General features: G+C 41.0%; 1 protein-coding gene across 7 annotated transcripts in view; it reads right to left on the bottom strand.

Annotated features, from left to right (window-relative positions):
- The window catches only part of BTBD10 (BTB domain containing 10), a 30081-nt gene extending 15584 nt beyond the window's left edge, over positions 1–14497 (bottom strand). The window contains exons 1-3 of one of the 7 annotated variants that reach the window (XM_075427489.1): positions 14387–14497; positions 7731–7832; positions 6881–7039 (exon numbers count right to left, since the gene is read on the bottom strand). In XM_075427489.1, the coding sequence (XP_075283604.1) occupies positions 6881–6981 (101 nt within the window). In that variant the 5' untranslated portion in view covers positions 6982–7039; positions 7731–7832; positions 14387–14497. Of the gene's footprint in view, positions 1–379; positions 559–578; positions 707–6880; positions 7040–7730; positions 7833–14386 lie in introns of those variants that run through there. The other 6 variants (XM_075427488.1, XM_075427490.1, XM_075427491.1 and 3 more) reach the window with 6 other exon arrangements.
- Between the last annotated feature and the right edge of the window lie 603 nt (positions 14498–15100).

Here is a 15100-nt window from a genome sequence, read left to right as displayed (position 1 = left end):
TTAAACAAGATTTTTACCCCCTTTTTCTCCCTTTATCTTCTAAAACTTGTATTATCTAACTCTTGTTAAAATATAAGCTTAGATCCAATCCCTTCCTAGGATGATTCACATAATCAACACTTGTAGAATAGGGATATAGAGCTGTATCTATACACTGAGTTACAGATACAATGCTATAAGGCTTTAGAAGAAAAGAATTCTGTTCTGCTCATATTGCTAGGACTTACACAATGACAACGCTTATGCCCCTCTTCCTCCCCCTGAAGTCTGTTCTTTGTCAGCAGACATTTCAATTGACCAGTGCACACAAAGGACAGTACTTTTCCTCATTCTTCTCCTGAATAATGCCCACAGATTATTCCTGTTAACAGATACGCACCTTCCTCTTGTATCTATCAGGGAGGAAACACAAAAGCATGGAAATAATTTTGAAATCAGAGCACAAAGGAATTCTGTTCCTTCCAAGAAGGCAGCTTTGAAAGCCAGATCAGCATCCTTGGGCATTACTTGTTAAGTTCAGCATATTTGATATTTTCATCATTTCTTCAGTAGTTCAGTGCGCCATCAGCGAGCCTTACTTTTTCCTCCATCATCTTCCCCTCAAGGATAAGAGATCGTAGCTATCCAGTCCATTAAGTGTTCAAAGACGCAAACCCCTCTAGATATTAATTCAATTCCTCACAGTCACTGACTCAGCCATGCGTAGTGCAATACTGACGTCTGACCTCGCAGCCTCCTGTGAGCTGAATTCATACTTGCTGTTTCCCCATCTCTAAGCAGCCATTGGGTACCGCGATTGACAGGCAGGGTGGGGAGCGTGCGAGAGGAGAGCTGCTCGGTACCGTGCCAAGTACCATCTGCGAAGCTATTTCTAGTCCTGCCAGCTTGTCGGGTTTCAGCACGCAAGCACCACATCTGAAAAGGTTATTGTTAACTTTCTCTTGTCACATCTCTCATCTGTGTTCGTGATCATTCAATATATACAAATCCATGCAAGTTTCAGGGGATGGTTAATCTGTTCCTGTAAAGTCTGCCTGGATTAATATTTAAAATGAATTCACCTTTCACTGAGTTCATGAGCAGGTACAACAACAGCCTTTTGAGAACAAGACAGCACACACTCCATTTTTTAACTACAAACATCGCTTTTCCAGCAAGTCTAAGCCATGAAAAATATACTGCACTTCACAACAATCTAAATATTAGTATATAATTATACTAATCACTATGTTTACTGATGAGAAATCAGTTCACCAAGTCCTGATGTACTGCCTCTTCACATCAATAGGTCATCAAATGCTTGACAACAAGTCAAGCCCACTGAGCACCAAAAGCAACAAGGCAAATTAATACACGTGTCAGGACAAAATTTTCTAAAGGTTCTTCCTTTGGGGGAGGATAAGTAAGCATTATGCTACAGCTTTTTTTAAATGATTCTGTTTAGAATGTCTGTAGGCTGTTTTAAGGAGCCACTATACACTGGAGGAATAGTTTGAAAGCAAGTCTTACAACAAAAAAAAATTCAAGATGCCATAAGTATTACAGTGGAAATTGAAATATGATGAAAGCTGAAGGAATAAGGGGTATTGTTCAGCAAAAGACTGCTGTTATAAAGAAGTCAGTACAAAAAACAAGAGACTTGTGATTAGAAAGGCAGGAGAGCATTGGCATTCTAGACTGAACAGTCAGCTCTAGACATGGATGGAAAAATTTCTGCTCACACAACTTCAATTACATGAGCTAGTGAATTCTCTCCTGTTTTCAGGGTCTTGCGAGGGTTCACACAACCACCCTCCCCATGCCCCAGGGGCAGAATGACCATGACAGTCTCGTAAGCACATTCCTCCCTTCAAAATAAACCATGGAAGACATGGCTATAGTAAACTGTATGGAACGTATGCTGGAAGAACCTTCTTTCTCAAGTGTTCTTTTGCCTCCAATGAACAGTCCCCCAGCAGCAAGAAAATGCGCAACTGCACCCAGGTTCTTTCAGCACTGGCTCCCTATATGGAGTCTTTTGTCCACAGCAGAATTAGAATGTTTTGCTCCCTTTTACCCTTATTTCAGGAAGAAAGAACATGCCATGGAGGATTAACTCCTTATTCCCACAAAACTACCCCTCAGGCCAGGACAGGCATCCATCAAAATACATAGAGGCAGGTCCAACAGTCACGCTTAACTTGCGGCTTAACCTCCAGTAAGGAAGCCCTCCTCTCTGCTTAATTTGGGGAATTCTACAGGATCTTCCCTCAACTCAAACACAGCAACTCTGAACACTTCCCTGCTCCAAAATTCTTAAATATAAACATAATTTTGGTCTTCAGTGGGGTCTCTCAACCATGAATAATATATTTCTTAGTAATTCAGTTCCATTTCAGGAAGGAAAAAAACAAACAAAAAAAATCCCATGAGTGTTCAGCTGCCAAAAAGATTTTTCAAGCAGCAAGGAATTAACCTTTAGGTAGATATAATTTCACACCTTAAGACTTACGTCAAGCTACCCAAATACACAACCTCCATGAAAGAATACTCATTGCATTTATTTACATACCAATTCCTACTCCATTTTCAAAATAGAATGCTGCACAAAAATCAAAGTTTAAGAAACTCAGAAGCATATTCTCCTCCTTGGAACTGGAAAGTACCTCCATCTATTAAAAACCAGCTTCAGAAGCTCAAATTCAAAAGAACTGCATCCAAACACTTACTGAACCTGTATCTAGCCATTATAGTTTCTACTCCCAGAACAGAAAGTAGCAGATAGCAATGCAGAAAAGAGTTGTCCATAAAAATTCTAGGGCATAATAATCCTAAACATAATCACTTCACCTCTAAAGTGTTTTGTGTCTTAGTTAAAAGTCAGGGTCTAACCAAGTTTTGCGTGATGCCGAAGTCCACTACAAATAATATCTGATTATATTTGGAAAAGGTCATTTGTGTGCTGGAGAAGTTCAAGAGGATTTAGTGCGTGTTTTTGCACAGAAAGTCACTAATTTTTCCTTCTCAGTGTTCACAAGCTGCTGTTTCAGAAATGCAGGATGTCAAAAAGGAAGGGAAAAAAAACAAACAGCAAAACTGTTTAAGACCATTCACTATAGCTTAGATACTTTACAAAAGATTCGTAGACTGATGTTTTTAAAAGCCATCACTGAGTGCAGCCCATTTCTACATTCCAAGAACATTCTCTTCCCAGCCCATCTCAGTTTCTTCTGAGGGCTTTACATCCTGGTGCCAATGAAATCTAGATGAAGAGATCTAGATCTGCCAATACCAGGTTGCAATTAAGATCAGGCATGTTTGCAGTTAAGTTAAAACAGATGATGCACAGTAATTCACAGACTACGACCTGAGCCATGGTGAAAGCAGGCCTAATTATTTTCATGTCATACATCGTGTAAGCCTGTCCCACGCTATAAAATATTCAATTGCAGAAACTCAATTTACAGTAAGAGAAGTAAAACTCATCCTGCAGTGGAAAACAGACTGTACACTCTGATATCATTCCAGAGATGAGAAAAGGACCCTTATGGGGACGCTTCATGTACTTACAAAATGCTGAGGCAAGCAGCACTTCCATTTACAATCCATGAATGCACCCTCTCAGCATACAAAAATAATATTAGGGGAAAAAATTCTCAGTATTCAGCATCTGCATAATAAATTGTCATCTATGGAAAATTTTTCAAAGAAGTTGAAGATTTTTCAAAGATTGAAGAGGTTCAAGAGTCATGAGAACAGAATCACAACACAGCCACATTTTGTTCACTAACCCAGTAGAGCGAGCAGGATTTTGAAGGTAATACTATATAAATAGCATGAACAAACACGAACTACGAAATGGGACTAAAACAGAAGCAGACTTAGAAAATTAAATCCAGAACAGATCTTGAGGAAAGGGCAAATTTAAGTCACGTATTTTTCACCACAACTCCAGAGAAAGCACTTAGTACAACAGAATTAGAATTAAAATCTTCCAACAACAACAAAAAATACAGCACTACAGAAATTACATGTGGGAAGCTAATAACCAATGAAAAATTCAATAGAAAATACAGAACAGCAACAGCTAATAATGAAAATATGAATTCAGAGACCATTTACTCAAACCTTAGCCACCATTTAGTCAACATATGGTTCCTGAAAGTTTTCTTCCATCTTATTTGGGTACTTAAATAAAAAGCATCTCAAAGACTTTTGTAATAGCTTGAACGGACAAGACTGTTTGTATCATTACAGTAAGCTTTAACACCATGTAATTTCATCCTGTCAAGCTCTTTAGATTTCTACCAGGGATCATTTGCATTATATCCCTTCTATGTATCATCTCTGTCTTCTGAGTTTTCTGTTACATTGCCCATCCCAGAAAACGTAAGAGAAAGGAGGAGAGAAAACAGTACAACTTGTCAGAGGTTTCAAAAATTGGACACTTGCCAAACTAGAAAGAAAAATATACAATGCTAACCTGCACAACTGTTTAATATGTACACACCCTTAGACAGTTTTGCCACATCCTTTGCCTCAAGCAGACAGCATAGTGAAGGGAGCCAAGTCCCATGGCAATCCTTGCTGCCACATAAGCCTTACGCACAGAAGGACGGCTCACAGTCCTAGATTATGTTTTCTATGAGTCTAGAAAATTATCTAAGCTATTTTAAGAATGGTAAGGCTGGAGGATTAAACACTCCAAAGCACAAGAAGTGACAAGCTAAGCATCTATCTTAAATATTACTCCCTTGTTGAGATTTATTATAAAAGTTCCTGTTTCACCATTACTCTTATCAAACCTGAAGCATTTTTTCCTTACAACAACAAGGTATTTTGAAAGTGCATGACAAAGACTGCAGTACTCCAACCTTTTAACAAAGCAGTTATACCATTAACACTTATGTCTCCAAAAGCATTTTTCCCCTCACACTGGATTTTTCACACAGACTTGCACTTGTCCAGAGAAAAAAATGTCAATTAAGTCAGACATGATAGTAATACATCTATATTTAGCCACCCAAAATCCAATTATTTTGTTTAGACTTTTGAATAAAGTACACAATTTTCCAATAATTGGATTCTCTGAAGTAATCAAGTATCTCAAAGAACAAGGTAACAAAACATTTCTCCTTAATTTATCCCTTATTCTATTACAACCTCAGACTATTAGTTGGATTCTCATTCGCAAAGCTGTCCAAGATGGGTCTACATTATGGGTGGGGAGGAAATCAGATGCTCGCTTGAATACAATATCCCTATCACACATTAAAAGCTTCCATAAAACACTGACTGTTCAGCATTTTATGAGGGCTTTACATCCTCATGATCATGAGTTGCTGTAGTCCACAATAAATGGCTCACATTCTTTGATCGTGAATGTTTAATTTGTATTTAGCCATATGAAGAAGGCATGGTTATATGCGCCCAGTTTATCAAACCACTCAGATTACACGCTATTAACAAGTCCTTTTCATTATTTAACACTCCCCATCATGGGTCATCTGCATCAATATCAGTTTTAGGTTTTATTCCAGATCACCAGTCATGGGAAGTAGCACGCCAGTCACAGGAGGTAGCACGGGATCAGAGATGAACTACATCAACTGGACTCGGCAATGAATCACCCATTTATAGTTACACTTTGAGACCTGACAGCGAACAGTCCTCAGCTCACATACAATGCCCCATTATGGCTATATTGTTTGTTTGCTGATACTGTGCCACATTTTGATCCTAAATAAGAAGCACACATCAAACACTTTCCAGACACAATCATCTTAATAAAAACATCAACTGTACAAAGTTATATTCTATAAGCCTACACTGACCAGCAGCACCAGACACCCTCTTCGGTTCTGCGTTAACCATTCCATTATTCACATCACAGACAGGCCTATAATTACATGGGTCCTCCTGTGAGCCTTTTAATTATTGGTGCATTCTTTTTTCCTGCCCTCTTGAACGTCTCACAATTATCCAAGATTTAACGACAGGAAAATAACCCACAATATTAATTGCCCACAAAATACTTTGGGCAACACTTGAGTCCAGTTTACCTCAATCTACGCACTAAAAGTGTGAATTAAATTGCTGTTATTGAATGTGCTTCTCGGCTCTTTTCATATCATCTTGCAAGTGGGAAAGCTTAAATCACTAACAATTTTAGCTAGCTAACAGAGATGTTTTAGTTATATTTAGCACTTCTAAAAGGGCAAAGTACTTGGAAGATACACACTTATTTGGATGCTTATATATATTTCCAGCAACACGCTTCTTCACATACATTTGCTAGGTGACTAACTGCTTTACTTCGTTCGTCTTTGAACACTATACACTGGAAAAACACTAATTAACTTCATAATGTCTTCAAATCAAGAAGCATTTAAAAAAAAACACTCTTACAGTGAGGGATGCAGGTGAAAGCAAGATCTGATACACAGCTTTACAAAGACAGCGCTACAGAGCGTGATACTTGCATGCAAACAACTATTAGTTATAGCCATGAACAAGTTGCACATATTTTAAGTATGCTACTTTACAAAGAGTACCAATAACTAAAAAGTGATGAACAGGAAGTAACTCCTAGTAAGCACCCCAAAAAAATTCATACATTTAGCCACTCAACTCATGTCTTGATACGCACACCAGGCATTTATTTAAAAAAAACCAAAAAACAAAACTAGAATCCCACACACAGCAAAACAGATCTAAGCACAGATTAGGGAAGCTGACAAATCAGTTCGGTTAGAAAATATCTTTTAGAAGAATTAAGAAGCACTCCTTCTTAAAAGAATACAAAATTTATGACAGGACTTGCCACAACCAGATACAGTAGCCTTTAGAATGGACTTTCATTGTAATTTTTGAGATGCAATAGATGGTACATAGCACCTACCTTGAATGTTTACAAAGTTTACGAGGTCTATTATGCAATTTCCGATCCCAATTCTCTGGATCACTGGAGTTACTGTCATAAGGATGAGGCCGTCCTGCCATTCCACTGCCAGCTTCCTCACACTACTGCTCTGAAAAGTACACATGCAGCACTCACAACCTACATTAAGAGAGCAGTGTTTACCTTCAAATAATGCCACACAGCAAAAAAAAAAAAAAAAAGACATGCAGAATTTAGTGTTGTTAGGTTTTGTTTTGTTTGAACAAAGATTACATAAAATAGTATATACTGAAGCACAACTTCTAAATTGCATTACAACAATCTTCTATATATTTTGCTGATACCTGCACTAAAAAGATTATTTTGGTATAAGAAATGGAGTTCTATAAGCATTGGCAGATAACTTCAGTTTTGCCACAATTAATGTCACTGTGTCCAAGCAGAAAAGTCACTGGTTATAACACACAAGGCAAACACATCATAATTTTCTTTCAAACGTATAAAGTTAATCCAAAGAAAGATCCCAACTGTAGAAGAGACACCAGCAGGTCTACAACTTGAATGGCTGTTCAAGAGGAAAACAGAATTAAGATTAACAGTTATACCCGAGTCCTCGCTCCAAAATGGAATCAACAGCAATGCTTAGAAACACTCATTATAGTCCAGTTTCATTGACTTTTGCAGAAAAGTCACAGAAATTTAATAGAAAAATAGACATTATAAGCCTACTCTTCCCTGACTGGGATCCAATATTATGTTCAACTCCCACTAAAATCCATTTATAGATAAAATAGCCTTGTGACTGTCAATAAAGATAGCCAATCTTAAATGACTGGTGTTGAAGTCATACCTATAAGTGACACCTGTGTCAAGACAGTTGTATAGTTCAGAATGACCTGGTTACAAAAATCAAAAAGTAGCCACAAGTGAACAGCTGATGATTGCACAGCATCTGGAAAAAAAAATCGAATTACAGATAGATAAGCTTACTAAGTAATGGAAAGATAAGCCTACTATGTTTCTCTAAAATTTTAAACTGTTAGAAACACGGTATCTCCCTCCCTCTCCCACACCCTTATTATTTTTCTATTACATTCAATGAAACTTATCTATTTTGGAAGCAAGTGCCAAAGGAATTGAGACTTCTTTAAAACAAGGTAGCTTCTCAAATAAAAAGTCCCTCTAGTCATGGAAAATACAAAAGCTCTTCTGACAAGTCTACATTCTCTGAGCCAAATTTGGACCAAATATTTGTTATTACAGGGGACTGGTAGCGGACAAGCTTCTTTAAAATGTTGGTTGCATATGAGTTTTTCCTTCATGTTGAGTTCTAACAAAGGAAACAGATTTTACACCAAGTATACAATCTCCACCACAGGCCTTGATTTTTTTCCTGTTCCCGTTTCTATAATTAAACACACTTTGACTGGCAGACTAGCATGGTCAGATGTCCATATAGAGTCAGGAAAGGAAAAAACATTTTATTTAAAATTACAGGAAATACTCAACTTTCTCATGCAAAAAAAGCAAAAAGTCCCAATAAGTATTTCATTGTGTATTACCTGGAAATTCAGGTTATCAAAGCATGGTCATTGTGTGATGATACTACACAAATTTAGAAGCTTATAGCATTTATACACATTTATCAGGTGTGTTTAGATGCTTAACAAGGAGAAACCCACAACCTATTTCAGAACAGAGAAAGTATTATTAAGGAGACAAGCCGAAGGAAGGCTCGTTCATAATTGCAGTCATAAGTTACTTCAGCAGCAGTCATTCAGAACTTAGGTGCAATATGGTGTACAATTTTCATATGCAAGCAACACAAAAATAAAGACACCTTTTATCCTGAATTGAAACAAATTGTGTTCATTAGAGTCACTCCAGCAAGACACACAGCAAGTCTTACTCCTTGTGGCAACAACAAGGTTTAGAACAAAAAGTGAAGACTACCAATCCCCCAGAGGAACACCACAGCTCCCGTTCTGCAATCACTCCCAGCTACTGACTACCATAGGGTCCTGCTTCGACTCCCGTATTCGCTGAAGCACCACAGTGACGGGCTCACTTAGCACCATATGTTTCTTCCCAAGTTTTTGTTTGCTTCCACAAATTCTCTCTTCCCTTTAAAACCATCTAAAAGACTTATGAACACCTCAGCCTCTCACGCATGGGCCAAAGCAGGTACATTATCAGAAACAGGTTGTCATCTAGCAGCTAGTTCTTATTCATTCCACTCAAGTAGAACATCAGTATTTGAATTTAGCTTTCACACCGGAAAGACACGTAAAAGCAGCTGGTTTTACGAGAACTGCAGCTGAAAGGACAATTCAAAGTAACTTTCTTCAATTGTCGCACACTCTGTGCCTTCTCCCCATCTTTCATTTAATGAAAGTGATACATTCAACAGGTTCACATTCACTTCATAGAAAAAGATTGTTTTAAGTAGGGTAAGTTCCTCAATCTGCTTTGCTATGCAGCTAAATGCTTTAAGGCATCACAAACAATAGATGACACAGAAGGACAGAAACAATCAGGACTGCTCCTCATGAACAACAACAGTATTCCCTTTTCCCAGGTTAAAGCAAACGAGGAATGCCAGCAGTGTCATTGATGAAGTACCAGACAGGCACACAAGTCAGAAATAGAGCACAGTTATGAAGAGACGACAAAGTGTCCAAAGCCACATCTTGTGAAACTTCTAATACAGTTCCAAGCACGTCACTCTATGAACTTGTAAACACGAAACACTCACCCCTCCATCCTCCCTTCAGCAGGACCTTAACAAATAACACTTCTCTAAGAAATAATTTGCTGCAACAGCCATTTTTTTTATTATTATTATTGACCATTGTTGGTAGCACTTGTGTGGATTATAAATGAATGCATCCATCAGTTTTATTTCAGGTTTTAACAAACCTTTAAGACCCTAAATAAGGAATATTTTTTGATGCTTTTCTCTACCGAAAATAGACACTTTCAATTAGCAGATGCTGTATGAATTCTGTAAATGACGAAAAACCTCTTCCTGACTAATTTTTAAACAGTTCTGCAAAACCACTTTTTTCTGCAATAGAAAAGAGTATGTTTCAAGTGCAGTTAATTTTTTTTCTTTTTATGAATTCACACTGTGGACAATAAAGAAAGTGTTCTTCACAGAACATTCTGGCCTTGCACATAAAACAAAAAAGTGCAAGGGTATATGGTCCCAAATAGTATTTAATGCCTCCTATGAAATCAAGGAACTGCATCTGAAATGCTGGTAAAGACAAAAAGGCACTGGGAGCACATGAAATGAAGGAAAAATAAAATCCAAATATCCTCTGTAGATCAAATCTCTGTCATAATCGCAAAACTGATTGCCATTCTAATTAGCTAATAAACAATTCTCCAGGTGTAAAGAATGATTTCTTATCCGATTTTTGAAAACTAGTGCTCCAGAAAATTCAGACAGGGAATAATCGCGTACAATAGGAAACCAGGAAGCAGACTTTAATTTTCAAAGCTTTCAACACAGATAGCTAGAATATTTCAGATTTGCTAACACCAACCTGAAGCCAGAATCATCACTAATTTATTAAAGTTGTAGACTACTGAAATACAAGGGAACTGTAAAGACAGACACCTAGTGGGTTTGGGAAGCTAATAGTCCATGTGGTGGAGCCACCCCAGGCATTGCAAAATACAGTAATTAATGTGTTCACACCACTACTTGAAGAGCTCATGAAAGGATATATCATACACTAACTTGTGATAGCTGTAGACAGATTATGTTAAATAATACTTAAAGCATATTCAGTTCTGTGCCACGACAAAATACAAAGATGCACAGCAGATGAAGCAAGATTTAGACAACATCAGATGCTGGTCAGAAGTGGACATACACTTTTGTGAGATGCAGGACTTGGACTGTTCAAGATACTAGGGGGTGTGCATGCATGTTATCTTTCAGTAAAGAAGTAAAGCTAATCTCAACCAATATCAATAGGTTTCAAGCCGGCCAGCTACACTGTATTTATTGAGAATACTTGTATGGCTGCAAAGCTCTGGGTGTCGTAGTAAAAAAAGATGATTAAAACAGCCTGAAGTTTTGAGGCAGAGGTAGAACGTGTCATCTTCTGGTCACCAGCTCATCAGGTTGAACAAAGAACTGACTGCTCCAGCTGTCAGTACAGAAGACAACATTCAGGTAACTAACACATCATACTTCAGGCAGCTATTCAACTTTAAGCCTTGATTAGAAGCATTTCCTAAAGTAGGACACGTTTCAGGAGCTCATCTGCTCTAACCTGCTCCATCAGTGAAGTACACTGTAAAGGTGAACCAGGATAATCAGAAAGATCCAATAGACAAATAACCAGCTAGGACAAAACCTGCATTAGTTGCAGCAGAGAAACTCCAAGATTCAGATTATTTAGACTTCTGTAAGGGGTGACAGTCTACTGTTCACTGCCTCTAGTCAAAGCACAAAAGCAGCAACAAAAAAAACTAACTTACAAGTAAGATTTACTGAGAATGCAAGCACAGTGACACTACATCCCAACTAAGAAACACAGTTCAAAGTACACATGCTCATAACGCAAACACCATGTATCATGGAAATCCATACCTGCCAAGTGAGTTTCTTACAAACTATTGCAGACATCAGCCACAATTCAGCCACATAAAGTAGCTTTATGAATTATTATTACTGAAATGTTATCAAACTGACGCCGATTAAAGCATAGCTGAGAAACATCCCTTGCAATACAGTCTCAACATTAACACAGTGGGTCAAGATTGAAGCTTCTCTTAATGAGTAAGGGGTAAAAAAAAAAAATTGAACAGTCACATAAAGCTGATGATACTCCTACTTCTATAGCACCATGAGCAACAGATATCCAGCGACTATCTTGCAATCTTTTAACTGTGTAATTCCTAAAAGGAACATAATGATAACACACTTATCTGATATCAGAAGCCTAAAAAGCAAGAGGCAGATGATTCCCAACTCCCCCTCTGTATTAGGATTCACTGTGTAAAATCAGCCTAGGTCTACCTGTAAAAAGCTCAGTAGACAGAGCAACTTCTCCCACAGAAAAGCGGAATCATGGTTACCACCACAGGAGAAAGGAGCAGAATCTAACTTCTTTCTGTTACTACTAGCCACCAGTATAAAACGGAAGGCAGAAAAAGGGCTTCAGAACACTCACCATAAGTGACAAGATGAATAGCACGAAACAGAGCATCAGGGAGATTTCTTGCAGAAACAAGCAAAGTCTATATCCATGGTTGTACCCAGCAGTAACAATACACCTCAGTGAGCAAAAAAATCCCAAATAATTTTTTTACGTGTTAAAGGAATTGTACGCTATCTTTTGATTTTATGCATATTTTTAAAAGATACATACTTTTATTGACAAGCAACAGCACCGGGCCAAGATTTAAGCAACACTGCTAAATGAAAGCTGTGCTGAAAGAAATTAGCACATAATGAGATTTTGACTTTTGTGTATGCATACAGGACAAAAGACCCCCAGTCTCAAGCATGCAGTCTATGAAAGCATATAGTTCATAACAAAGTGACAGAAAAAACAGTGGTGATGACATTTGTGCCTAATTTCATAAGCAGCGTCATACACAGCACAGCTATTTACCATTTTCAAATGCAATGGTGCCTAAAAGGAAAACTGGGCCTCAAGAAGGAGTTCAACATGTGATAGGAGTGCTGCTTTAACTTGTTGCCTTTCTTAAATCCCAGTTTCCCTGGCATTAACACACTGGGCAAATGCACAAATACAAACGTGCTGAAAAAACTCGAAAGAACAGTCTCAAACACCATCATCAGTAGACGGCAATGATAACCACTGGCAGGATATAATACACTATAATGAGTTTTTGAGACAGAAACGGGACAAATCGAGAGGTAATATGCAAAGGCTTTTGGCAGGAGATTTGTGTGTCTTAACAGAAAAAAAAAAAATTATCTGTGATGTTTTGCCAGAAAGAGACCTAGTCAAAGTCAAATCCCCACTGACAGACCTGCAAAACAAATACAGTGGAACAGTCTTCCTTAACTACAGAGAAATGGTTAAAAAAAGATAAACAAATAGCCAGTTACTTTTGACTGCACTGTACAGTTCAAGTTATATCGATTCAAGGTAATCTACACAACACGATGCAGAGACAGATTTTTAATTCAGATAAAAGAAAACAAGCGTGAACTATCAGGTTAGGAACTGTGAATAGAGTGAAGTTGGTAATTTGAATTGTATTTCTGGATCAGCTAATTCAACAGCAAATTCAACAGAGAAAGAGAGGGTCTTCCAGGGAAAGGAGCACCAAAGCTGAAGCAACAACAGAGATAAGTACTCTTTAAATAAATCACTGAAGATGATTCATGAAGGAAAAAAGCAAACACGAATAAGGAGAACGGGAGATGACAGTCAAAAGACTACCAAGAAGCCACGTTTTAAGCATGTACTCGGATTTGCAGGAGGCAGCAAACAACAAAGAACAAAAAGGTGCAATGCTCAACCACTACTTTGGACAAAGAAACCACACAAATGACAGAAACAAACCTGAAAAAAGTCTATGATGGAGCTGGATACAAAATCTGAAAGAAAAGAGTTCTAAAGTGGCATGTCTGATGGGATCTGAGATAAAATGGAAAAGACACGGAAGCCATAGCTAGAAACAGAAGTAAATTTAAAGAAAAAAAGCAACGATAGGCAACCATAACACATAATTGTATTATGACAGATTTATCATACCAGCAATTTCAATTTTCTGTAAATAAAATACGGTTATGTGGAAGAAAGTTTTATAAAGATCTCGAACTCATTATGAAATCATCTGAACAGGTACATCAACGCTTAGGTATTATGCAAAGCGAGTATGCTCAGGAATTACGTGATGGCTGTCAGACAGCCCTGAGCGACAACACTGCTCCTGTACAGCCCCCACGCCAACTGCAGGTTCCACCAATAAACATTCTACGATTGAAACCAGTAATTTCAATAGTGCTCAGCCTACTGGTGACACCGCACGTAACCGAGTTCACAAGGCACAGTGACCTGCCGAAGGTGCTCTTTCCACGACGCTTTTCAAGCAGAACAGCTTCAGCATACGAGCCGGCTCCGGCGACAGGGGCGGCGAGGCCAGGCCGGCGGACCGCTGCCGCGCCTCGGGAGGCCGGCTGAAGCGCAAACGCCCGTGGGCGACCACAGCCCCGCTCCGGCCCCTTGCAGGGGCAAGGGCCGCCGCCGCTCGCCCGGGCCGGCAGCACGGCAGAGCCACAGACGGGCCGGCCTCCCGCAAACCCTGAGGGGGGACAGCCCCGGAGCCGCGGCCGAGACCCGGGCCGCAGAGAGAAGCCGCCGCCCGCACCCTCCGCCGACCCCGCCGCAAGCGGCCCGGCAGCCCCCACACGCAGCCTCCGCGGAGCGGCGTTCCCCGCACCCCGGCCGGGCCGGGCCGAGCCGGGCCGGGCCCGCTGTCGCCCCGCCGCCTCCGCCCGCCACTCACCCGCGCGGCGCCGCGGCCGAGCCTTCGCCTCCCGCCGCCACCGGCCACTGCACCCAGGCCCGACGCCGCCGCCTCTCGCGAGAGCCGCCCCGCGCGTAGAGGAGGAGGCGGCGGCGGCGACGGGATCTCACGAGACTAGCGGGGCAGGGGGCGGGGCGGGGCGAGGCGGGGCGTGAGGGGACGCCGTTGCTAGGGGCGGGCCGGCGCGGTGAGGCGGCGGTTGCTACGGTGTGGCCGGCCGACGGCGGGCCGAGCGCGGGGCTGTGCGAGGGCCGGGGCCGCTGCGGGGGGCCGCGCCGCGCCGCGGACAGCCGGCGGGGGCCAGACCGCGATCCCGCCGGGCGCCGCCGCGGCGGCTGGCGGTCGGAGGGCCGGAGAGGCGGCGCTGGAGAGCGAGCGCCGCCCGCCGGCGGGAAGCGCCGCTGCTCGCCTGCCGCCGCGGGGAGGGAGTCGGGAGAGGCGCGGCGAGTGAGCTGTCCTCAGGGGCGGCGGCGGGGCGGGTGTCTTCGCGCCGGAGCCCTACTGGTGGTCACACGCGGGGGCTCTGAGGAACAACCGTTACCGGTTTTACGTGGCAGCACGTACCCAGCACCGAGGCCGCGAGTCCAGCCCCATGGTCCTCTGGCACCGGCATCCGCCTGTCCCTGCCTGGCGCAGACGAAAAAGGAGGATATAATACAGTTTAGCTAGGTGAGGTGACATCTCTGCTAGCTC

This window comes from Opisthocomus hoazin, chromosome 7 (assembly GCF_030867145.1).
Source record: "Opisthocomus hoazin isolate bOpiHoa1 chromosome 7, bOpiHoa1.hap1, whole genome shotgun sequence".
NCBI lineage: Eukaryota > Metazoa > Chordata > Aves > Opisthocomiformes > Opisthocomidae > Opisthocomus > Opisthocomus hoazin.
This window is presented reverse-complemented; position numbering and strand designations above follow the sequence as displayed.